The sequence below is a fragment of the Procambarus clarkii genome, chromosome 39 (genome assembly GCF_040958095.1).
Source record: "Procambarus clarkii isolate CNS0578487 chromosome 39, FALCON_Pclarkii_2.0, whole genome shotgun sequence".
Classification (NCBI taxonomy): Eukaryota; Metazoa; Arthropoda; class Malacostraca; order Decapoda; family Cambaridae; genus Procambarus; species Procambarus clarkii.
In genome coordinates this window covers 356856-381834 of record NC_091188.1, presented here as the reverse complement: position 1 = coordinate 381834, position 24979 = coordinate 356856, and the positions used below count along the sequence as shown (strand labels likewise).

General features: G+C 40.2%; 3 protein-coding genes across 17 annotated transcripts in view; 1 reads left to right on the top strand and 2 right to left on the bottom strand.

Annotated features, from left to right (window-relative positions):
- The window catches only part of LOC123760379 (mitochondrial protein C2orf69 homolog), a 16169-nt gene extending 4727 nt beyond the window's left edge, over positions 1-11442 (bottom strand). The window contains exons 1-4 of one of the 3 annotated variants that reach the window (XM_045746044.2): positions 11193-11442; positions 8846-8996; positions 6201-6328; positions 4860-5256 (exon numbers count right to left, since the gene is read on the bottom strand). In XM_045746044.2, coding sequence (XP_045602000.1) covers positions 4860-5256; positions 6201-6328; positions 8846-8996; positions 11193-11254 — 738 coding nt within the window. In that variant the 5' untranslated portion in view covers positions 11255-11442. Of the gene's footprint in view, positions 1-4859; positions 5257-6200; positions 6329-8845; positions 8997-9103; positions 9301-10691; positions 10730-11192 lie in introns of those variants that run through there. The other 2 variants (XM_069338251.1, XM_045746045.2) reach the window with 2 other exon arrangements.
- Positions 10978-24979, top strand: LOC123760378 (divergent protein kinase domain 2A). 5 transcript variants are annotated; one of them, XM_045746043.2, is made up of 5 exons: positions 10978-11113; positions 12007-12611; positions 16484-16772; positions 17774-17886; positions 19687-24979. In XM_045746043.2, exons 2-5 carry the CDS (start codon positions 12018-12020, stop codon positions 19915-19917), a joined length of 1227 nt encoding a protein of 408 aa, XP_045601999.1. In that variant the 5' UTR covers positions 10978-11113; positions 12007-12017; the 3' UTR covers positions 19918-24979. The 5 variants fall into 5 exon arrangements, with proteins under 5 accessions (XP_045601999.1, XP_045601998.1, XP_069194351.1 ...); XM_045746042.2 differs by lacking the exon at positions 10978-11113 and adding an exon at positions 11239-11376; XM_069338250.1 differs by lacking the exon at positions 10978-11113 and adding an exon at positions 11350-11474.
- LOC123760377 (uncharacterized) overlaps positions 23511-24979 on the bottom strand; it is a 47745-nt gene continuing 46276 nt past the window's right edge. For all 9 annotated transcript variants that reach the window (XM_069338243.1, XM_045746039.2, XM_045746040.2 and 6 more), the window contains 2 exons: positions 24630-24827; positions 23511-24489 (listed from right to left, as the gene is read on the bottom strand). In XM_069338243.1, coding sequence (XP_069194344.1) covers positions 24436-24489; positions 24630-24827 — 252 coding nt within the window. In that variant the 3' untranslated portion in view covers positions 23511-24435. The remainder of the gene's footprint in view (positions 24490-24629; positions 24828-24979) is intronic.

The following is a 24979-nucleotide window of genomic DNA, read 5'->3' as shown; positions in this document are numbered from 1 at the left end:
TACATGGAACATAATTGAGGGGCTGGTACCAAACCTGCACACAGAAATAACATCACATGAGACCAGAAGACATGGCAGGATGTGCAGAATACCCCCGTTGAAAAGCTGAGGTGCAACAGGTACTCTGAGAGAGAACTCTATCAACATCAGAGGCCCGAGACTGTTCAACACGCTTCCACTACACATGAGGGGCATAACTGGCCAACCCCTCACAGTGTTCAAGAGAGAACTTGACAAACACCTCCAAAGGATACCTGATCAACCAGGCTGTGCCTCATACATCAGGCTGTGAGCAGCCACGTCCAACAGCCTGGTTGATCAGTCCAGCAACGAGGAGGCCTAGGCGATGACCAGGCCGCGGAGACGCTAAGCTCCGGAAGCACCTCAAGGTAACCTCAAGGTAAGGTACCCCTCAGGGACAAAACAACAAAACAATTACTGAAAACTGCGATGGGTCATATTTTGCCCAAACCCCCCTGCAGTTTTCAAAATATCTGAAATCTCGGAAATTTGACTCCTGGGTTTGATTTTTGAGCAGAATTCTGACTCTCTGCACCTATTTTCATTTTCAAATTACAACTTTTTATACCGAAAATATGCCAATTACTGAAAACGGCGATGGTTCATATTTTGCCCAAACCCCCCTGCAGTTTTCAAAATATCAGAAATGTCGGAAATTTGACTCCTGTGTTTGATTTTTGAGCAGAATTCTGACTCTCTGCGCCTATTTTCATTTTCAAATTACGACTTTTTATACCGAAAATATGCCAATTACTGAAAACGGCGAAGGGTCATATTATGCCCAAACGCCCCCCCCCCCTGCAGTTTTCAAAATATCTGAAATGTCGGAAATTTGACCCCTGAGCGTGATTTTTGAGCCGAATTCTGACTCTCTGCACCTATTTTCATTTTCAAATTACTACTTTTTATACCGAAAATATGCCAATTACTGAAAACGGCGATGGTTCATATTTTGCCCAAACCCCCCTGCAGTTTTCAAAATATCTGAAATGTCGGAAATTTGACTCCTGGGTTTGATTTTTGAGCCGAATTCTGACTCTCTGCACCTCTTTTCATTTTCAAATTACAACTTTTTATACCGAAAATATGCCAATTACTGAAAACGGCGATGGGTCATATTTTGCCCAAACCCCCCTGCAGTTTTCAAAATATCTGAAATGTCCGAAATTTGACCCCTGAGCGTGATTTTTGAGCAGAATTCTGACTCTGCACCTATTTTCATTTTCAAATTACGACTTTTTATACCGAAAATATGCAAATAACTGAAAACGGCGATCGGGCATATTTTGCCCAAACCCCCCTGCAGTTTTCAAAATATCTGAAATGTCCGAAATTTGACTCCTGAGCGTGATTTTTGAGCCGAATTCTGACTCTCTGCACCTATTTTCATTTTCATATTACGACTTTTTACACCTAAAATGTCAATTACTGAAAACAGCGATGGGTCATATTTTGCCCAAACCCCCCTGCAGTTTTCAAAATATCTGAAATGTCGGAAATTTGACTCCTGAGCGTGATTTTTGAGCCGAATTCTGATTCTCTGCACCTATTTTCATTTTCAAATTACTACTTTTTACACCGAAAATATGCCAATTACTGAAAATGGCGATGGGGCATATTTTGCCCAAACCCCCCTGCAGTTTTCAAAATATCTGAAATGTCGGAAATTTGACTCCTGGGTGTGATTTTTGAGCCGAATTCTGACTCTCTGCACCTATTTTCATTTTCAAATTACGACTTTTTACACCGAAAATATGCCAATTACTGAAAATGGCGATGGGTCATATTTTGCCCAAACCCCCCTGCAGTTTTCAGAATATCTGAAATGTTGGAAATTTGACTCCCGAGCGTGATTTTTGATCCGAATTCTGACTCAGGGTTGCCAAATTCAAATTGCTAAAAGTAGCGAGCTGACGGTCTAAAAATAGCGAATTTGTAATAAGAGTACCCCAATTTTTTGTTTAGTGACCGATACGGGTTTCAAAGTAATCTAATATGATATATAAAGTACAATAAACGATTTTAATTGTTTTATTAATATTATCTCTGCATATATTAAATTAAAAATTTTAATTTAATTATTTAATAATTTAAATTTAAATTATTTAATAAATAAATTCATTTAATTAAATTTAAAAATTTAAGCGAAATTAAAAATTTGGGAGCGTGGGGCTCTCAAAAGTAGCCCAATTCGCTACTTATAGCCCAATCTGGCAACCCTGTATTGCTGCATCCTTAACCAACAGCAATTACAAATTGTAAGCAGAAATTGCTTCTCTTTCAATACCGTCTCGCTTACCGTGTTATTGGCACGAGCCTTTAGCAGTTAGCGCCCAAAAAATGAAGCACCACCACCTGGGAGGAAGGTTCATCAACTATTATTGAGATCTTCATGTATATAAAATGCCTAGTCAAATAGAACTTGTGGATTTTACTTCATATAATATTAGATAACTTCTCAGTTTTCAAACTTTGTTGAAATAAATGTAAATATTAGCGAGAAGAGTAGAGCAAAACGCGACAACCATGATGAGAGTGTACAGGAAGGTGGACACAATGTTATAAGGCATAACAAGGCTGTGTTATGTTGTATAACATTGTCCTCACCTAATTGTGCTTGCGGGGGTTGAACTCTGGCTCTTTGGTCCCGCCTCTCAACCATCAATCAACAGGTGTACAGGTTCCTGACCCTATCGAGCTCTTATCATATCTACACTTGAAACTGTGTATGGAGTCAGCCTCCACCACATAGAGGCTCCATCACATTGTGTGATTCAATGTGAACAAATCCAGTAATTTAGAGACAACTTTGTCATTAATAATCCACGCAACAACGCACGAGAAGCGCTTTAGTAAACACGTGGATGGGCTGACTAAAACATGTCCCAAGCAAGTTTGTAGAACTTTGGTTTCAACTCTTTTGACCATGTCGTAGCTCAGTCGATTAAGGCAGCGTCTGGGGACGATCTCGGACGTAGGTTCGCATCCTCGTCACGGCCCTTGTGGATTTGTTCAACAGCCTGTTGGACCACGCGCTCTCAAGACCAGCCTGGCCCCAGCCTGAGCTTGGGGAGTAAAACTTCCTGGACAGCCCGTCCTCAGACCAAGTCCATTCCATCCAGCGGTCGACCCCAGAGACGCGTTCGTGAATTTTAACATGCTGTTCATTAAAAATAGGAATTTTCTCAAATATAAATTAATATTGTTATATATTAGATTACTGTGCATATTTGGGCATTGGTTGGGTTAGGTTTTAGGTTCCGTTGGCGATTATTTCTATTTGTGGTGCGTGGGTGAAGTATTTGCAGCGTTGTGATTCCAACGAAGGTCGTCAGCGAGGCAATTGTTCCGGACGTGTTCAGACGTCCTAAGCCGTTCGTAAGTTCGGACGTAGGGAGCCGGTCGGCCGAGCGGACAGCACGCTGGACTTGTGATCCTGTGGTCCCGGGTTCGTTCCCGGACACCGGCGAGAAACAATGGGCAGAGTTTCTTTCACCCTATGCCCCTGTTACCTAGCAGTAAAGTAGGTACCTGGGTGTGAGTCAGCTGTCACGGGCTGCTTCCTGGGGGTGGAGGCCTGGTCAAGGACCGGGCCGCGGGGACACTAAAAAAAAAGCCCCGAAATCATCTCAAGATAACAAGAATCTCAAGATAACCCTCGGCGCTAAAGGAGATCATGAAGCTCCTCCATCCAACAAGAAGAAACCAGAGAGAAAATACAACACTGTCTGAAAACAATTCCAGACTGAAGGGGCAACTGTAAACTGAGCGGACGAAAGAAAAGAAAGAACCCGGTCAAGGGACCAAGTAGGCTCAGGTGGCGCATGAGCAGGCCAGAGGTAAACAATGCATGAGAAAGCTTGCAAAATGGGGCCGAATAGGTATCAACCCCAAATACAAACTAGAGTGGCTCTGCCAATGCCGCATAATAAGAGGCGACAGTATTCAGCATAAGATGCAGACCAAGGAAAAGCCAAGAAAGGACAGAACAACCCGATGAAAAACCGAGGAAGAATAACAAAGGGACAGAAAGTGGAGGAAGGCACCTACCTACCTGCTGAAGATTCCAGGGATCAATATTTCCACAGCCCTGTCTCTAACCAGGCTTCCTGGTTGCTGGTCAGATCCACCAGGCTGTTTGATGCAACTACTCACAACCTGACAAATGAGTTACAGCCTGGTTGATCAAGTATCCTTTGAAGGGGCTTGTCGAGTTCTCTTCTGAACACTGCTGTCGGCCAGTTATGCTCCATATGTGAAGGGGAAGAGTGTTGAAAAGTCTTGGGCCTTTGATGTCGGAATTAACAGTTTTAGACAGTCCCAATAATTTAGATGTTTTATCGAGTGGATTCTAGTGGTAAAGGATCTTTGCATGCTCTTCAGGTCAGGTTTGAATGGGGCCTGTTAGTGTGCAACAATACTATCTAGAGATTAATGTCTAAAAAAAGTATCATTGGCATGGCATCTCTTGTTTGGAAGGTTCTTTTAATCCAACCTGTCATTTTTGTTGCTGTTGTGACAGTAACTGTTATGTTTTTTTAAAGAGTTGCAACTTGTGTGTTCTGCATGAAGATACTTCCTCCTGAACACACTAAATGTAAGCATTCTAATATATAAATAATACTTATTCTTAAATTACTTGTATAAAAAAAGTGATAGGTCTAACCCAATTTAATATGCCAACACAAAATAGATAAAAATGTAAGTGGGGGAAACAACATTAGTACTGTAATGATATTTTAAGGATTAATATACAAGATTTGTTAGTTCATGGAACTATTCTAATCTACTGAATGAGACTATTATAATAAGATGGAATAAAGAAATACATTTCTTACCTTACTTATAAAGTCTTTATGAAGTTCATCGTGTGAACTCTCTATAACGTCCATTGAATGGAACTCGGTTATTAGCTGATTCAATACAACACATCCTTTACTGAAACCAATAAGTGTTACATCATGTATTTCAATGCTGACTTCATCACATGTCTGAGATTTAGAGCTATGTTGAAAGCTTTTGCACTGCTGCAGGTCGTCATCTTCACTGTGTGGTGCAATACCGATATCATTTTCCTGTGAGTGGAAGTTCATTTTAGCTTGTGCCGTTCTAAGACCCGCTGACATGAGGGAAGCAAGATGACGTGTAGCTGCAGTACCAGGCTCATGAGTTGGTGCACCCACACTATTGCTCATCACAAAATTATCAAAGCAGCTGAAAGTTTTTCTTTCCATTCTGAAACAAACACATATATTGTACAGTATATAGGTATTGTAGATGGAAAAAAAAAAAAAAAATTCTGAGCAAGTCATTCAATCACTACATTAGGTAAGTGTTCATCTCTCCAGAATATAGCCACAACCAAATTCCAAGCTGAGGAGTGACACATTCACATTGACAAAATGGGAATCTTTTCATGTGGCCATCTTTACTGGGTCAGGCATAAAGACAAATCTTAATCCAGACATGGATGAGCATCAAAAGACTACTTTAACTACACTATTATCTCTCAAATTCAAATCCCAGCCAAAATGGTGCATAGCAAAAAAGTTTTGCAATGTATCTCCATATTTATCTGTATTAAACTCAAAATGACATACTGTACATAACTTTGATTTTAAATATGCTCGATGGCTGTCCTAAGGCACTATTGGTTTTTATGTTCATTGGTTTAGTTTAGTTTACATAACAGTGATTGAGTATTGTATATACTGTAGTACTACAATATAATATGGCCACCTGGAGGCATACCTGTTATAGCCATTCCCTCAGAGGGGAAAGCCTAGATGTATAATGTTTATAAATATTAGGGCTGTACGACAGAATCCAACCCACACCCTGATCACCTCGGGCACATGCATTACCCATTGAACTATGACGAGCTAAAAGTGTCTCGACCAGAAATACTACTCGACTAACATCATGTTTGGAAGGCACCATCTGGCACCACAATCCAGGTTTTAAAAGAAATTTGCCCACACTTGGGTGTCGACGAGGAGGGAGTGATCAAGAACACAGATTCCATTATACAGCTTCAATATTTATTCATAGATTTATGACGCTATTGTGTTTTTTATTGTGCAGTTATGCGGTGTCTATTAATAGATGAAACAAAGAGTATCCTACTGTAGATATGCCTTCTTCATATAATCTACCAAACCAATTTAATTTAAACTTACCTGTTAGGCTTAACAACAAAAACATGATGAGCTGGGAACTTTGTTGCAAGTAATCGTGCAGTGTTAGTCAACGACCACTCCACATAGTGCTTGTTATCACGATGTGCAAGCATGATCTCAGGATAGTCCTGCCATGTGTAAGGTTTGGAGTATTACTATTTTTAGAATTTTCTTTACCATAATCATCCCAGATTTATTATTCTCAATTAAAAAATTTATTCCACAAATTTCTCATTTTAATTTTAATAAATTTTTGTTGTGGCAATGACTTAAATGAAATTAGATTTCAGATTCTGGTTTGCATTTTCTAGATACTGTATGTACATAATACAGTACATCCTTACATAACCACACAATACTAACCTAACCTAATTATCCCTTTATTTTAGAAATGAGAAATTGTTTTTCGGGTTGACTGAAAAGTCTCTGTTAAATGATGCATAATAGAATCTGCATATTAATTTTACAATATTAACTGTATGTAAATTTAGTTAGTTGGAGACAGCAAATTTAACTGCTTTTACCCGAGGACCATATAATCATATAAATTGCTAACCGCCATATCATGATTAACAACATTTCATTTACTTGGACCATCAAAGCCTTGAACCACAGACCACAAAAAGCAGCAGGCCTCAACTGTACCAACAGAGCCACCAGCACTCCTTAATAGGAAAGATTCCAGAGACACCCATCTGCTGTCCAACTGGAACTTGAGGCCTTCCCTGGGGTGCCACTTTACTATGAAGGTGTTAGGTGATCTACATCCTACATAGTCATAAATTGCTGATTACCATATTGTGGAAAAAAACATTTTATTCACTTGGACTATAGGGGCCCTCTAAGTGCAGACCATGAAAGCAGCAGCCCGCAGTTCTACCAACTGGGCTACCAGCACCCCTTAATAGGAATGATTCCATGGACACCTATCTGCTGTCCAAATGGCACTTTAGACCAGCCTTCATGCCAAAGAGGCACCCTAGGAAAGGCCTAAAGTTCCAGCTGGACAGCAGGTAGGTATCTCTGGAATATTTCCTATTACAGCCCATCCTCCTGTTTAGGCAGTACTTATAGTAACGATGAGGACCATCGTACATATACTGATGTAAAATTCAATTAGGAAGTAGAAATTGGTACCATTGGATTTGGATAAACTGTTAAAGTTTTTGTACTGATGTTGTAAAGAAAACTTAACCTTTCATGCTATCTGAGGCTTAATATTATACACACAGTATTAATGCTATATGGCTACTAATATTTAAATTTGGTTTTTAGCTCAATTTTTTCAAACTCTATGAAGTGAACAGTACCAATTATAAAGTGAATAGTACTATAATTTACTACGAAGGCCTACGAGGCAAGAACACAGAACATTTGGACAGGCAGATTTGTAAACCTCATTTTGGAGACATTCATGTATCAACACGTCAAGCAGGCCACAAGAATGAGGGAAGGGATGTTCTGTCAATACTGGAGCTAATATTCACTAGGAAAGAAGAGGTATTTGACATCCAGTACCTTCCTCCCTTGGGAAAGAGTGATCATGTCCTCTTGGACATTAAATACACTTTGTGATATAATCTAGTAGAGAATGGGGACACTGAAACAGTTGTTAAACTTGATTTCAAGAGAGGATGCTATGGGTAACTTAGAAATTTTTTCATGGGTATAATTAGACAGATTTGTTGCTAGGCAAGGAAGTAAATGAGATGTATGCCATATTTTGCAAAATATACAATGAAGGCATACAAACATTCATACCAAAACAGAGATGCAGACATAGGAAACAGGGTTGGTTCAACAGAAATTGCACGAGGACCAGAGATCAAAAGACACAAGCATGGATATACACAATAATATCCATTGTTATAGATATACACAATAATATCTATTGTTTTTGTGCAAACAAAAGCATTTATATCGTTTATTTTGTTTCTTAGACTCCTACTGTTTGTGTAATATACCTTAAGTGTACTGTTATTTTGAGGCCCTTCTCCCCTGTTCATTTTGCCATTTTTTCCTCCACCAACACATACTTTTATTGCCTCCTTTCTCCATATCAATTCCCATACCACTATCTATTAACAGTTTAAACTCAAACCCCCTTCAACCACAGGTCCCAATGACTTGGCAACAGCAACACCCCCCAGCCCTGGATACATGCACCCCATCCCAAGCATACATGTCATTCCTTCTATAAAAGTGTTATCAATGATGGATATTGCATTTGATTTACAATATTTGTCCAGTCGGCAAGTGACACAAAGTGCCCTCGACAACCATTCATTTCCAACTCCTTTTCTTGGAAGAATGCCACATATTACTAGGATTCCTCCCTTGCTCCTAACTAATTCTATGGCTGTCTTAAACCTCTGTATCAGTGAGATAAGTACATTAAATAAGTACCTGTGAGATAGTCAACTGTTGCATCCTAGGAAAAGTCGATCACTGGCCAAGGGGAACCTAGATCGATAAGCCTAACAGTTTTCCTGTTCCCCAAAATATATTATATACATCCCTTTAAAAGAAAAACATGAAAGATAAGAAAAAGAGAAATGACAAAACCATATGGTATCTCTAATTAGGAATGTACAATCTTATAATAAACATTTTATATCTGAAATATACAAAACTTAGTATTGTACCTGCACATCACCTCCAAAGAACATTAGTACAGATGTGGAAGTTGTTGAGGCTGAAGGGGGAGCATATACTAGATGATTACTTAGCCCGCTGGCACCACTGACAGCGCCAAGCCGCAGCGTCTCCTTCGTTTCCATTTTCCCACTGATTAGTCTGTAAATTATTTTTTACATTAGCACACAGTAAACATATGTAGCTCTATTGTGATATTAAATTTGTATTAATATAAGTATTGTACAGTATTGTACAGATTTATTAACCTGAATTTACCCGAGGACCACTAATACTAGTGGCCTCGATGAGGACAAAGCCCGAGGCGTGTCAAAGATTCCCATTTGCCCTGATGATCTTCTCCAGTTGAATTTTAAAATTTAACAGAGCTTAAAATTTGTATTTAATTTATTTGTTTATTTAAATTTAACATTTACAGCTTCAACAGGCAGTTCCATGGTTTTATAACCCTGTGGGTGAAAAAGCATCTCCTGTTCTCAGTCCAACATTGTGACTTGTTGAGCTTGAGACTGTTGCTCCTTGTTTGTGTTACATCTGACCTTCTGAAGACATTGTCTGGATCAACATCCTCCAAATTGTTCAGTATTATAAAAGTTTCAAAAGTAAAACCAAAAAGTACCTAATTTCATCCTCGTAATTTCCTTCCTTGAGCTTCAAACTCACACTGTATCTTGTACTATCTACTTCCCAAATATTAGTACTTAAAGACATATCTTCACCAGTGTAATCACCTCTGTCAATTTATATTGTAGTTATACGTTGATAAAATTTTTTGCTATACTATACTTTTCATATTACCTGATAGGTTAAATTAAAGATCTGCCCGAAATGTAATGCGCATTAGTGTTATGCTTTGCAAGAATGTAAAAATACCAATCTTATATAATCTCAAAATTACATAATTGTGGTACCCCATACCTAACACCACAGTATACTGGGGTACAGAACTAATACCACAGTATGAATCAAGAGAATTATGAGAAGAATCAAGACAGATGAAGATAGACAGAGACTACAAGACGACCTGGACAAACTGGAGGAATGGTCTAGATAATGGCTACTAAAGTTCAACTCAGGAAAGTGTAAAGTAATGAAATTAGGCAAAGGGAGCAGAAGGCTGAACACAAGGTACCATTTGGGAGGTGAAATCCTGCAAGAGTTAAATAGAGAGAAAGATCTGGGAGGTGATATCATGTCGAACCTGTCCCCAGAGACCCACATGAAAAGGATATCATCAGTGGCATATGCTAGGTTGGCCAACATAAGAACTGCCTTTAGAGACTTATGTAAGGAATCGTTCAGGACCCTGTATACCACTTATGTCAGACCAATCCTGGAATATGCAGCTCCAGTCTGGAGTCCATACCTAGTTAAACACAAGACAAAGTTAGAGAAGATTCAGCAGTATGCCACTGGACTCGTCCCAGAATCGAGAAGTATGGGCTACGAGGAAAGGCTAAAAGGAGCTGAATTACAAGTCCCTGGAAAACATAAGGGAGACATGATAACCATCTACAAATTCTCAGGGGAATTGACAGGGTGGACAAAGACAAACTATTTAACATGGATGGAACACGAACAAGGGGACACAGGTGGAAACTTAGTACCCAAATGAGCCACAGAGACATAGAAAGAATTTTTCAGTGTCAGAGTAGTTAGTAAATGGAATGTATTAAGCAGTAATGTGGTGGAGGCTGACTCCATACACAGTTTCAAATGTAGATATGATAGAGCCCAGTAGGCTCAGGAATCTGTACACCAGCTGATTGACAGTTGAGAGGTGGGACCAAAGAGCCAAAGCTCAACCCTCGCAAGCACAACTAGGTGAGTACACACACGGTACAGCCGTACAGGGCCATAGGCCTAACACTGTAGACCAGGCATGACAGCTGATCTCAATGAAACTGTTACAATAGTGAACAATTTGGAGGCTGTTGGAGACTAAGGTGTTCAGAAAGTCAGGTTCAACAGCCATAATGTTGGTCTGAGAACACCACATGCTGCTGCTTCACCCACACGGCTATTTATACTTATCATCCCATCAGTCTGCTTGTATGCTATGTGTGTATATGTACGTTTACCTAGATGAAATGTTTAAATGTATGTATATAAGGCCAGGGAACCGCCTACCCGCTGAAATCGTAAATAACAAAACTGCTGAATGTTGTAATCCCGATTAAATCTGCACAAATGAACAATTGACAAGCTGCAGGCTTCTTGTCCTCGTCGAGGCCATTGGAGTAATGCTGGCCCCTCAGGTAAATTCAGGTCAAACCGCCAAATATTAGGTGATAGAGTAAGAGAAGGAGAAGAGTGGAAGAGTGTAGGGAAGGTTACCTGCTGCTGCTGGTGAGAGTGAGGAGGAGCCGCAGTAGGTGGTGAGGCCGGCGGCTGGTCATACTCCTCCCTCTCCTGCCTCACACTCAACACTCACCACTCACCATGGAGCCCAGTACCTGGTGATGGTTGTGTCACACTACCTGCTGCTGTTGCTGTGTCACACTGTTCACCCTCACACCAGGTGGGTGGTGCTGGGGCGGCGCCTCACAGCCCCGGTGGCCAGGCTGCTCCCTACACTCCCGCCCCCCCCCCCCTTACCCCTAGTGTAGTTACCCTAGTGTAGGTACTCTAGTACTCGTCTAGTTGTGTTTGCGGGGGTTGAGCTCTGGCTCTTTGGTCCCGCCTCTCAACTGTCAATCAACTGGTTTACAGATTCCTGAAGTGTAGTTCCTCTAGTGTATTTACCCTAGTATAGTTATAGCAACTGAGGGCACCTAGTAGATGGCAGCTTCAGGGAGTCACCTGGGCTCAACCAGAAATTGGCTTTCAATGCTTGGTTTTTTCATTCTTGAGTTGATGAGTAATAAAGTAGTGATAATTAATTAAATAAATTGGTACCTAACTTTTTATTAACAATCCACTTGGACAGATTGGTACAGAGATTACCTAATTTCTTACAATTCTGCATTTGATCCTTGATGATCCAAATGATTGGGCACCATACCTTCACTCCATCCACCTATTTACATCAATATACTGTATTGTCTTCATATCCCTTCCGTGCTATATACAGGTAGTTGTATTAGCTCTTTCTCATGATAATTATCTTGCCTTACTAATTTCATATTTAATGGTGTGTGTATTTTTCTAGGTATTTTGTGGATGCCAGTAACCATGAGGAGAAGAAGAAAGACCTGGTTACTATGTGGCCTGGCAGTGGTGGTGTTGGTGTATTTGTGTGGGTGGTACCAGAGACTTGACAAGACATTTGTTGCACTACATACGTGCCCAGCTTGTTACGGCCAGACTCTCTGTTCCCACTTGCTGCACGATGAGTACTCTTCCACAACCAAGATACAATTAACAGGGTTTTCAACTTGGAAAATTATGAATTTTTTTAATGTTAAAAATGTGTATTATGGAGAAAGTGCAGAAAATTCAGTTGTGTTAAAGAAATTGGCTCATGATTCAGAATTAAAGGAATTTGACAGTAATTTATGCAAAGCAAGCAGAGACACAGAGCAATGTGATGTATCACAAGCTATAAAAACTCTTTTAATTAAGACCAGCCATAATTTCTCACAAATAATTAGTAGATATCCACAGTTGTTCAAAATGAGTGAAGGTGTGAAATGCAACCATAATAGAAGCATTCAACACTTATATGATAACTATGTAAAACTTGACAATGGACCGTATCACCACCACCACTTTATCACTATGTTAGCAGTCAACATGGAACCTCTAATATTAAATGTAAGTTCATTTATCATTAACCTTATACATTTGTACTTGTCTCCGTGGTGTAGTGGTAAGACACTCCCCTGGCGTTCCGCGAGCGCTATGTCATGGGTTCGTATCCTGACCGGGGAGGATTTACTGGGCGCAATTCCTTAACTGTAGCCTCTGTTTAACGCAACAGTAAAATGTGTACTTGGATGAAAAAACGATTCTTCGCGGCAGGGGATCGTATTCCAGGGACCATAGGATTAAGGACTTGCCCGAAACGCTACGCGTACTAGTGGCTGTACAAGAATGTAACAACTCTTGTATATATCTCAAAAAAAAAAAAAAAAAAAAAAAAAAAAAAAATTTACAGTATATGCAGTACCAGTACTACATAGTCTTACAGGCTTAGTGCCTTCTTTTGAAAATTACATACTATATTTACAATATTTTACATAGCATTATGTATTGTATCATATGGGTGTACCCGGGGGTGTCCGGGGTCTTGCTCTTCCTCTTTCTTCCTATATCCCCTCTCTTCCCCATCCCTCCCCCCCCCCCCTCACATCCCTCTCTCTCTCTTTCTGTCTCTTTTTATTATTTTTCTGTGGAGAACCCCTCTGGCTCCCTGGAGCTATACCGGGCTGATGTGTGTGTGTTATCCCGTGGCAATGGTCAATCGATGGAGTTCTTAGCCTACCGGGGACCACGAGGCAGAACCTGTCCCCCTCAGAGAGGCACGAGGAACAATGGCCTATAGACACCCCATGTAGTTGGAAGCAGTCTTATGTCTGCCATCTACCAGGTCAGGCACCCAGAAAGGTAGGACTCCCAAGACAAACTACAGCTGGTTAACGATTGCAAACAAAAGCCAAAAGAACAAGCAGAATTCCCCAATCAGAAAACAACCAAACAAGCATGACGTCACCACAGCCACCGCACCGCTGTCTGTGCAGGGAAAGGGGGTCCCCCAAACCTTCCGTGCCGGCTACCCTACCCCAGTTCTGAGGCTGTTGATCGACTCTGGCTCCATCCTTTGAGGAGTGCTGTGCCTTGTGGTGTTGTGCTTCAGTGTGATGGTGTGCAAGCCAAGTGTAATTCAAGAAGTACTGGGGCTGCATGTCCCTAGGGTCATCTTCCCTAGGTGCCCTGTAAGTACTGCCCTTGCAGTTTGGGGTTACCTTCCACAAACTATTCAGGGACTGCCTCCGCAGGCTTCTTTTGCTGCTCGGTGATTGCCCACCCTTTTGGTTAGCTGGGTTTTTTTCCTACCCCTGTTTGACCTTGGGTAGGAGGTAGTATCGTCGCTGGCTGGGGTGCAAGGTATTGTGCAGCTGTCTTACTATGCATAGCGGCCAGTTCTGTTCCTCCTGGAGACGTTGTGCTTTTGCTGGGTGTTTCTTTTCTTTTCTTTTGCCTGGTAGGGAGTCTGTCTGGTGTGGCTATAAGACCACTTGTATTATTTTGGTGGCCCTCCGCTAGGGCCAAACAAAAGCTGAACCCTACTCCGCAGGGTTCAGCTTTTGTTTGTTTGGCTTTTACTGGTTAACCCAGTACCTTGCCTGGGCTTCCCTTAGCAATCAGTCTAAGGGCCCTGGAAACTCCCATTGGGGCTCATTGGTCCGATGGATGCATCCTCTGAGTCCCATCTCGCTTTATGCGAGTTTGGAGGTTGCTGTCCCCTTGTCTCAGGGTGACACTTGCCATTTTTGCCTCCACCATGTTGCCTGTTTGGTCAATGACATCTTTGACCTGGGGTCCCGCGAGTGGTGTTCCTTGCTTGTACTTCAGTTCACCCAGTCTACTGCTACTGATATTTGGGTGCAGGCAGCTTCGGCATAGCAAGGTTTAGGTTGCTGCAGCGCAACCTAAGGTTGGTTGCTCTAGGTTGGTTGCCTTTCCAGATGCCCTGAGGCTGCCCCACTTTGGTTATAGGGACCCGAACTTGGGGGCGTTTGTCACCTTGACTTTGGTTTCGTCTGCGTCCTTAGTCCTTCCCCTGCTGTGGTTCATCCTGTTCCCCCCTCCCAGGATCGGCGGTCCAGGCATTCGAGCCTGTTCCTCCTGCTGGGGCTTTCGGGTTATGCTAGCGGACCCCCCTTCTTCCCAGAATTTCCGGTGGACTCTGCCCTTTCTCCAGAGGCAGAGGGTTTGGAGGTTCAGCTCTGCCTCGGGGTCCTGACATGGAGGATCCCAGGGCTGGATAGGAGTTGACTTGGGGGGAAGGGTGCTTGGGGCCCCCGTTTGACCCTGCTTGGGTGCTGGTACCCTCGGTTTGGGGTTTGATGTTACACTGGGGAAGGTTTTCGTATTCCCCCACCCTGTACGCGTTTGATATGAGTTCAACTCCTCCCGAGTTCGGTTCCGGATTCCCTTAGGTTCCTCGGTCCCCTCTTTCCGGAGGTTTTCGGCTTCCCGCATCCCACCTACCTTGAGGTTACCTTGAGGTGCTTCCGGGGCTTAGCGTCCCCGCGGCCCGGTCGTCGACCAGGCCTCCTGGTTGCCCGACTGATCAACCAGGCTGTTGGACGCGGCTGCTCGCAGCCTGACGTATGAGTCACAGCCTGGTTGATCAGGTATCCTTTGAAGGTGCTTATCCAGCTCTCTCTTGAACACTGTGAGGGGTCGGCCAGTTATGCCCCTTATGTGTAGTACATAAGCCCGCACCTAGGAAGGTGCGGGCTTACCTCCTGCGAGATCCAGATTACTCTTCTTTAATGAATCCTTTTTATTTTGAGTTTGGCTCCTCTTTTTCCTTACTGGGTGTGTTATGAGGTGCCGGAGTCTTCCTGGCTGACATACTATCCTTTCTTTTCGTTGGGAGCGTGGCATACGTTCTGTCGGATCCGCATGCTTGAATGGCAGGAGTTGACTACGGTTGTTCAGGTTTACCCGGGAATTTGGAGTACCTCAATGCGTGCTTGTTCGCCCCTGTGGTTCCTTGTGATGTCGGCCAGGTGCAGCTTCCCGTGCAGGTTCCCTCCCTTTCGGCGTTCCTGGTAGCTAAGGATTTGTGCGCCCATGGGCATTTGGCTTCAGTCTTGTGCTTCTTTTTCCTGCTGGAGCTGTCTTCAGACTGGCTCATGGAGGATGTGGAGGAGCTGGATTCTAGGCCAGCATCCTTTGCGTTTGCCTCGGCAGCTCGGGCGTTGGCTGCCTTGTTGAAGTCGTTTGCGTCGATTCTGAAGGAAGTGGTGTCTCTGTTCTTTGCTTCTTGCCTCACGTGCCGACAGGCGGTGCTCGTCCACTCTTTGGAAGGTTTGTCTCACACTTGTTGTGTTGCCTGAACACAACTATATCAAGGTTTCTCTACTAACCCATACAGTGCACAGGTTGGGAATGCATATTGGTCTATTGTGGGAGCCGGTCGAGCCGGTTCATATAGTGGGAGCCGGTCGGCCGAGCGGACAGCACGCTGGGCTTGTGATCCTGTGGTCTTGGGTTCGATCCCAGGCGCCGGCGAGAAACAATGGGCAGAGTTTCTTTCACCCTATGCCCCTGTTACCTAGCAGTGAAATAGGTACCTGGGTGTTAGTCAGCTGTCACGGGCTGCTTCCTGGGGGTGGAGGCCTGGTCGAGGACCGGGCCGCGGGGACACTAAAGCCCCGAAATCATCTCAAGATAACCTCAAGATATTGACCCATATTATTGCTTCCATGATATATGATGAGATATGATATGATATGGAGCAACAGTTTCAAGCTCAACGATCCATAATGTAAGTCAGAAAACAGGAGATGCTTTTTCTTAATCATCCCCATTTTGTACTTAAAATACAGTACTGTATAGATAATTGTTTCATATGTTATATTTAAATTTTTAAGCATTTGTTTTTCATGAATATGCTTAGGGATTCATTAATTTTGTTCAGTATCCTGATACAATAATGTATTGACTTCTAGGCCTACCAGCACCAGCAGTGGTTTCCTTCCTTACATGGAATGTGTGGCCGTGTCATGGTGGAGAGTTACGTTGGACCAACTCTCACACAACTCAGTCAAGTGCCTTGGATTGTTCGGGCTGATTATGCTCACCAATTGCTAGAACTTGCTCAGGACTTCACAGATGGGGATGTTCGGTTGTACTTGACTGATGTGTCATTGGACAATTTCGCTGTCGACTCTAATGGCAAAGTAAAAATAATTGATGCCGAAAATATTGTAATGGTAGATCCATCTATTCCTGGCCTTGGTAAGTGCTTCTTTGTTGTACTGAATATTTTATGGTAGACCCAGTCATTCTTTACTTCAGTAAGAAGCATACTGTATGCTTCTGCTGTATTGGATATTGTATGAAAGATACATTTATTCTTTCCTGTGATAAGTGCTCACATGTACCTTAGTACATAATTATCCATTTTTAGTTATGGTAAGGGCTTGGGTTCCCATCATACAAATGTTAGATATGAATCTACTTACATATGGACATGTTGCTGACATACTCTATATTGTATAGTACTGTAATTTTTCAAATTTTGATGACTACTGTATATGAGAGAGAAGGATGTCAACCGGCAGGTGGTAACCATTGTTCAATAGCACTTACGATCACTCGCAGAATCTTTTGCTCATTATTATTCAAAGAAAGAAGATCCCAGAAATGCAATATGTGGATAATAGATCCATTTGCAATAAACATTGAAGATAGCAATTTAAACATGAATGAAAAAGAAAGACTCGTCAATCTGTCATCCGACAACAGCCTCAAAGCTAAAATCCAATCATCCTTATCAAGACCTCATTGTTGTCTCCCCATAAAAAGTGAACATGTCCATTGCTGGGTGCCGAGTAGATACTAGTAGCATTTGGGTTTGCAAGGCCAGTGTGATTTCAAATTTTGGGGTTGCGGTGGACCTCAAAAAGTTTGGGATGCACTAGCTTAGTTATGCATCTGGTAGAATGCACTTACTTTCATAATCCAAAAATTTATTTTATAAACAAAATGTCTAGATGAAATGTTTATTAAATGCAAGTAAACATTTGTCTTTCTACTCTTAGTAATAATATTTTAAAGTTAATAATTCATTTATATTAATAAACTTCAATACACATAGTGCTCCATAGCAATACTGATTTAGATCTATTTTGGTAATTATTTTTAGTCGAGTACAGTATAATTAAAATAGAAATGTAGATAGAAAAATAACTTTAATTGGAAGCAGATTAAAAATGGCTATTGCTATGTTCTTGCAGACCCCACAGAACATGTTAATGATGGATTTGGATGTCGAGACTGTCTTAGCTTTTCATATGAAGATCTGTGTGGCCATACCTCTTCTGACCATAACTTCTTTGCAGTATGTAAGGTTAGTATTATGCAAAAGAGTATTATTAGGGGTACATTTTCCAATAGAAATATGGCCAAAAGATTTCAATACCCGACCATACATTTTCCCAAGAAATAGAATATCATTATAAATGCATCCAATAGATCTGAAAATTCATTAAAAATGTTTAGATACCATAGTTAATAAAGTTCATAAATTTCAAAATACAGTAATTATATAATTTGAAAATGGTCTCATAATGACATACAGTATAAGAATATGGTCTAATTAATGCAATAGTAGGTTACAAGTGTTATTGGTGCATATAATATTGGTATAAATGCAAATAAGAACATTTGGCAAGGAATTATGTAATTTAGTAAACTTTTGTTTTTATATATTTCTATTAGAAAAATGTATGCTGTTTTTCACATTAATCATTATGGTAATATAATGGTGACTGAGTTTTGAACATAAACAAGATATTAGTGACACATTTAGATAATGGTATACCACATGGGATGATGCTATATTTTCTTACTGCCAGACAGCAGCAGTTACTGGGCCGGGCCAGAGAAATTGTTAATGTGATTTTTCTGTGTATTGAAGTAGGAGTGTCGGGTAGTACTGCTGGTTGACAGAGCCAGAGTGCATGGAGGAATTGTGTGAAACCTCTGTTAGGATTCAGTGGAAACCTCGGCACCCTTGTGGGCGCAGTAGCACTCCAGATTGCAATTATTTTGACTAACGTGGTACAGTTGACTAGAGGGCGTCTGGGAACTCTCACTGCATAGGTTCGAACCCTCATCAAGGCTCCTGTGGATTTGTTCTTATGTTGCCTGAAGTTTTGACATTGAAGTTTTTCAATGTCTTCAGCCGAGGTAATTTTCATGTTGATTTTTGTGTCATCTGCAAAGGATGTCTTCTTTATTGATGACTTGTTAAGGTCTCTTCAAGGGGAGAACAAAGGACAGTCCACTAGCCAGGATAACTCTGGAACCTTGTAATACAGTACACCCAATATGAGGAAGAAAAACCTTTGGCATGTGGGGGGCCCTTCTAACCAGTTCTCAAGCCAAGTTTTCACTCAGTCCTTGGCTGCTGTGGCTGTTGGTTGCCATCCTTTGTCGGACTTTGTGTGTGTGTGCAGTTCTCGCCTTTTGTAGAGATCCAATAGAGCCAGGGCATCGCCTGCTGTTAATCGAGGTGGGTCATCTGTAGTTCCGGCAGCCAGGTCGGATGCGCACCCCCAGGCGCATCTGGCCCCCCCTTGTATATGTAGATACATATTTCAGGCCAGATAGATTCATACAGGCCAGGTTCTGGCTCGTTGTCCCCGGTAGGCCAATAGAAATCTGCAATTGATGGCACCTTGTAGTATGGCACTGAGTCAATGATAATAGCTTAAGGAAGCCTTGTGGGCTCACACTGAAATATTTAATTACATTCAACTTTTTTTTTTTTATGATATCAGGGAAGGTTCAGAGTTCAAATGGTATGTTGTAGAGCAATGCAATGCCCAGAGCTAAAAATCTTGAGGCTTTTTTGTAAATTAGGGCTGGTATCTCAGCAAGGGTACTTGAATTAGTTTTAAGTGAGAGGATTTTATCATTAACATCTGAGGAATTAGTGGAAGTTAGGTACAGAGACTCAGGATAGCTGCCTGTAAATTAGTTATTAATACTGGGATTACATTTGCAAGGGATGTGCCAATGGATGAGAAGAAACTATTGAATTTAATGGTAGTGTCAGAGCTGATAGCATTCCATCACTGGTTAGGAATATTGGTTACTTATTTACTTATTCAAGTTCACCATTTGTTTTTCTGACATTTTTCAGGGAATGCTCTCATCGTCAGCCTTTTCCCAAGATCTTCCTGAAGGTCTCTTGCATACTGCTCCTTCATGGGTAATGGAGAAGTATCCCTTACTATTCTCCTTGGTTGAAGACTGTGCTGGTCATCCTTATGGTAATACCTACACTGCAACTCTGCCCACCAGGAAGAAGGCGGCAGCTGCTCTCCACACACAGCTGTTGGCTGTCTTACACAAAGGGCAAAAATCCAGTTGATATTTTCATTTATAAAAAACTAGCACATGAGATTTATTTATTAAATGGTTATTAGTTTCAGATTTTTTTTACAAATTTAATTAAGAATGATAAATTAGAAATGTAATGGAGTGTTTGTTTCAAAGGACTCTCCTTTGAAACAATCCATATATCAACCCACTCTCCTGTTTATATAGTAATTTTTGTAACTATGTGCACCATAGTACAAAGATTGCCATTCTAAGCAATTAGATAGTAGAACTTGGTACTAGTCACTTTATAGTCTGAAAAATGAAGCTAAAGAACAAACTTAAATATTTCTAGGCCTAGTATAGCATACACACATGCACTATATATGGCCTAGGAAGGTTAGGTTAGGTTAGTTTGTCTTTGACACATAAATAGAAAATAGTTTTCTGGTTTGTCCAACTCAGTATTGCCGATCTCTTTCATTGTACATCGGTATATATACTATGGTCCTCATCGTTACTATAAGTACTACCAAAACAGGAGGATGGGCTGCATATATATGCATAAATATCCACTAGGAAAATGAAATGAAAATTCCAAATGTTTGTGTTTCACCACATTATCAAGGAAATACACAGATGACATAAGAGTTGGGATTATATACCCAACTACACCTGAGTGGACAAAGATCCATAAGCTAAAATATCTATTAATGGAGGCGAGATTACCGTATTACATGCATCAACATTACATGTTGATGCATGTAATACGCTATCAATATCCCCTATGATATGCCATTCATCCACATGTTCTGTACCACCTCACCCAAAGAGAATATAAGCCTGTGCAAAAGCATGGTAAATCAACTGAAGCCCCGTGCATCAAACTTGACATTAATCTAATGACAGCAGCTGCATTAGATGCAAAATCCACAGCGACTACAATGATTAGAAAAGCAGATGAAGAATGAGTCACACTAGTGAACACTGTGCATCTATATCTGCCAAGATAATATTAAAACAAGATTAAAACCAGTGCACTAAAACAGAAGTGAAAAATAAACAGGGGGGAAAAAAGGAGGAAACCTCCACCTCCATTTAAAACTTTGACCCAAATATCACAGTAACAAAGTTATCGCGCATAACCGAACTCGCTATTGCCTGTGCTACATGGACATTAAGTTCTGAGTAGCTAAATAAAAAGCAGCAGCAGCAGCATGGTAAATTTCAGCAGCTGGACACCCTCATAAATATTGTAAAGCAGTATCCTTTCCCCGCGATAGTCATATAGTAAGGACTGGCAATTTAAATGTGAGCACAGTACACAGTATATCCTTTCACGACCAAAGATCACATTCACTCCAAAAAATCTACCACTTACGGGCTATTTATGCCCACGCCACCTCACCTCTTTGGTGGCTTAATCTTCATCACTCAGTCATGGTAAATTAGTCTTTAAGAATGTAAGGAGTGACCTTGTGAAATGCATACCTAGGCATCAGACCAAAAGGGTGAAAATGAACTTTAGTCAATTTTTCAATTTCCCTCGACAGTGAAGAAAAGCATAAGAAATATTGAAAAAGATTTGTTAGAATTATTAAATGCACTCTTTCGGTCATATTCAACAAATATGTTTGCAAGAAAGAATGCTACCAAAATTTATGTCTGAGGAAGTTGCATGAACGCGCAAGCCATAGATCACTAAGAACTATTTGATTCGAATCTTATGGCCGGGTGACCAAGACCAAACAGTTTTTCTCAATGAACTTAATTCTTTGGTGCCTTCAATAAAATTCCTATGTGAGAATGAGAAGAATGATGCTCTTCTGTTTTTGGACATAATCCAGAATCAAAAGAAGGTTCAAATTTAATGTGTATAGGAAACCTACCAACGTGGGTTCGTATGTTCATTATTAATCAAATCATAATAAAGTTAAACGGGCAATATTTTCAGGAATGTTCTTTCGAGTCTTGAGGGTGTGCAGCCCCGAGTTTTTTTTATGAAAAGATTACTAAAATATGTGAAATTGGGAAGAGTTTCAATACTAAGATGTTTTTGGATTGCTCTTTCAGGCTAGCTAAACATAAGTTTTATAATCATATCCCCAAAGCTAAGCCAGAAATTAGAAAACTCTGTGGTGGTACCTTATGCAGTAGGATTTGAAAAACTTTCCCTGGTTTTTAAGAACCTTAATATCAGTTTGGTGTTCAATAATAGAACGATAAAGTCCTATTTAATACAAACTTCCCTGGTACAGGAGGTTGTGTGTATTCGATTCCCTGCAATGATTGTGATTCTGTACCTTGGACAAACTGGAAAATCCTTACAATTGTGTTTATCCCAACATGCTTATAGTATTAGAACTGCCCAAATGTCTAGTGCATTGTATCTACACACAGGTTTGTGTGATCACACTATTAATTGAGAAGAAGCGAAAAACATTACAATTGCAGCAGTTTCGTGGAATGGAATTTGATTGAGTCTGCCCTAATTAGTCAGTGTCCAAATCTTCTCAATGTTAGTACTGGTATGTAAGAACTTGACCCATTTTTAAGTTACAATATTGCACAACAGTTTAAGTAAAACCTCTGATGGTGGAGAGTTACAGTGTCTCATTACAGTATTATAATCAAATATTATGTGTTTGTTCAATGAGACTTTTTGTTTAATTATTCTCTGACTGCTTGTTCCTTTTGACTGTTCTAAGCTAATCTATACTTGTTTCTGGGTAAATCTTTTCCCAAGGATGGGGGGGTCAGGTCGCAGTTGTTGGCCTCCACCCTCCCAATGTTTCTCTCGGTCAGTCCAGTGTTGACAACGGCTTCGATCAGCTGAAACGTTTATCTCCCTTTCCTATTTCTCTGGTTGTTTCGCATATATACAGTACTGTATATATAAAAAATGTATTTTGAATGTAATTTTTTTTCAACTTTTTCCAGCACTCTATGGCTTTTATATTCAGGGACACATTAGTTTAAAGCATGCATATATTGTCAAGAACCTAATTACAGAAAGTAACCATATAATCTCCCTCTTATCTCTGTACGTTCACCATGACAGGTAAATGAAAATTTTACCAAACTCTTAAATGAGACCAATCAATGTTTTGTTTTGACTTCTTAACATAGCATTCATGTAGCAAAATTGTTTAAATTGCATTTTGAGTACAGGTAATATTTAAGGTGGTATCATTCATACTCCTGCTGCTTATTTTCCACTATATGGGCAAATTTCACTATAAAATCTTAAACCTAGAATCTAACTAAGTCTTTTTCAACCATGTTGATTTCAAATATAACAATCCACAGGATTTTGTTCCATTTAAGACCAATAACTTGCCCATGACCCCAAACTGTTGTTTATATTAAGGTTTGTCTATTATTTTTAACAGGATAAAGCCAGTGTTTAAGTGGATTTGAATGTGCAGTCCCTGTTTTACACAAAGGGGGCAGAATGAGGTTGATCTTTCATATACAGTATCAAGAAATTTTGATAAAAAGGTATGTCTGGAAAAGGGGACGGTATGAAGATCCATTGGCCTACCCTGCCTGTTGGAATGCATAATGTCAGGCATTGGAAGATGAACATAACTTTTCATATAATAATATAGCATTTTTCCAAGCAAGGCAAGTCATAAGCAACAATACAAAGTCCTCTTTTTATTATATTAAACTTATTACAGTCTGCAATATCATTAGTGTTCCATATGCGCACATACAAAAATATCCCTCTCAAGTGAGTATTGCTGCTGGTATTAATGTTCATACCTTTCATGCAATACTGTAGTAATAGTGAAATTCCTGCTAATAATGCCAAATTCTCATGTGTAATCCATAACAGATGCAAATTTAAAGCTTTCATACAGGGTTTAGCAACATTAGCACTGGCATTGTCTGTAGGGCATTTTTCTTTGGTTAATACAGTATTAAGAAAATAAATATGCTATAGTTATTGAAATAACAGGTGCCTATAAAAACACTAAATATAAACAAACATTTCAACATATATGATCAATTCTACATATATAATCAAACAAAACAGTTATAAACATTGTACAGGATACAAATTACATGTGGGTGTAAGCATTCAGTAGCACCAAGTGCATTTCAACCCAACCATGCTGCATATTGCCTAGGAATGCTTTACCTAAAACACCACCCTCACAACCTCACGTTCAGGATCTGTGCAAGAATGAGTTCTCAGGTTGAGGCTGGAATTGCCAAGCAGTGGAGCTGGTCAGGGGTTTGGAAACCCCACCATGTTGGTGAGTTTTCACATATATAACTTTTCAAATTCTTAAATGTAGGATAAAAAACCATGTATGTTTTCTGAGGACTTTCAAAATATCAAACTTCTTAATAATATAATTCATATATGGAACAACATTTGGCTAACTAAAGTACTATCATGCAAGTTACTGGCTTTACAAAAATACTGTTTTTTATCTGGATTACTGTAAGAAGATTTAGGCACCAAGTGAACATACATTTTGTTTTGTACTAGAAAACAGCTATTTTAATTCGAGATTGATAATTTAAAAGCATATATTAAGGTCCTCTAACCACTGACTTATAAATCATGATCAGATACACTCTGCTGCAGGTATTCAGAATAAAGTTTTTGCTGTGGAAGAAAAGAAAATTAGTACAGTGTTGACTAGTAACAATATAAAAATATGAATGAATGGTGCATTTATAGATATTTTGCAAGTGTCATAATAAAAACAAATAACCAAAAAACATGTGCCAAAGAAACACACTTACCTTTTGAGCCTTCACGTGGCCGTTGACATACTCCCGCTTCTCATTAAGTAATTTCTTGGAGCGACGTTGGAGTGTTGGCTTGGCTTGATTTATGATGCGGGAGATTATGAGACAGAATCCCGACAGCACCAGCACCACAGCCAAGATCACCATCTGGTTGTCATCATCAATGCTCTCCCAAATGGCAGTAGTTGGAGCCTGTATAAAATTATGCTAACTTCAATGCTACAGATCAGCCTCTGTTTTTTTTTTTCATATATAATGTTACAGTACTGTATATATGCAATTTCACCAAAAGAAATATATCAAATTGTTTAAAATATCTTATTTTATTAAAATATCAAGTCTAA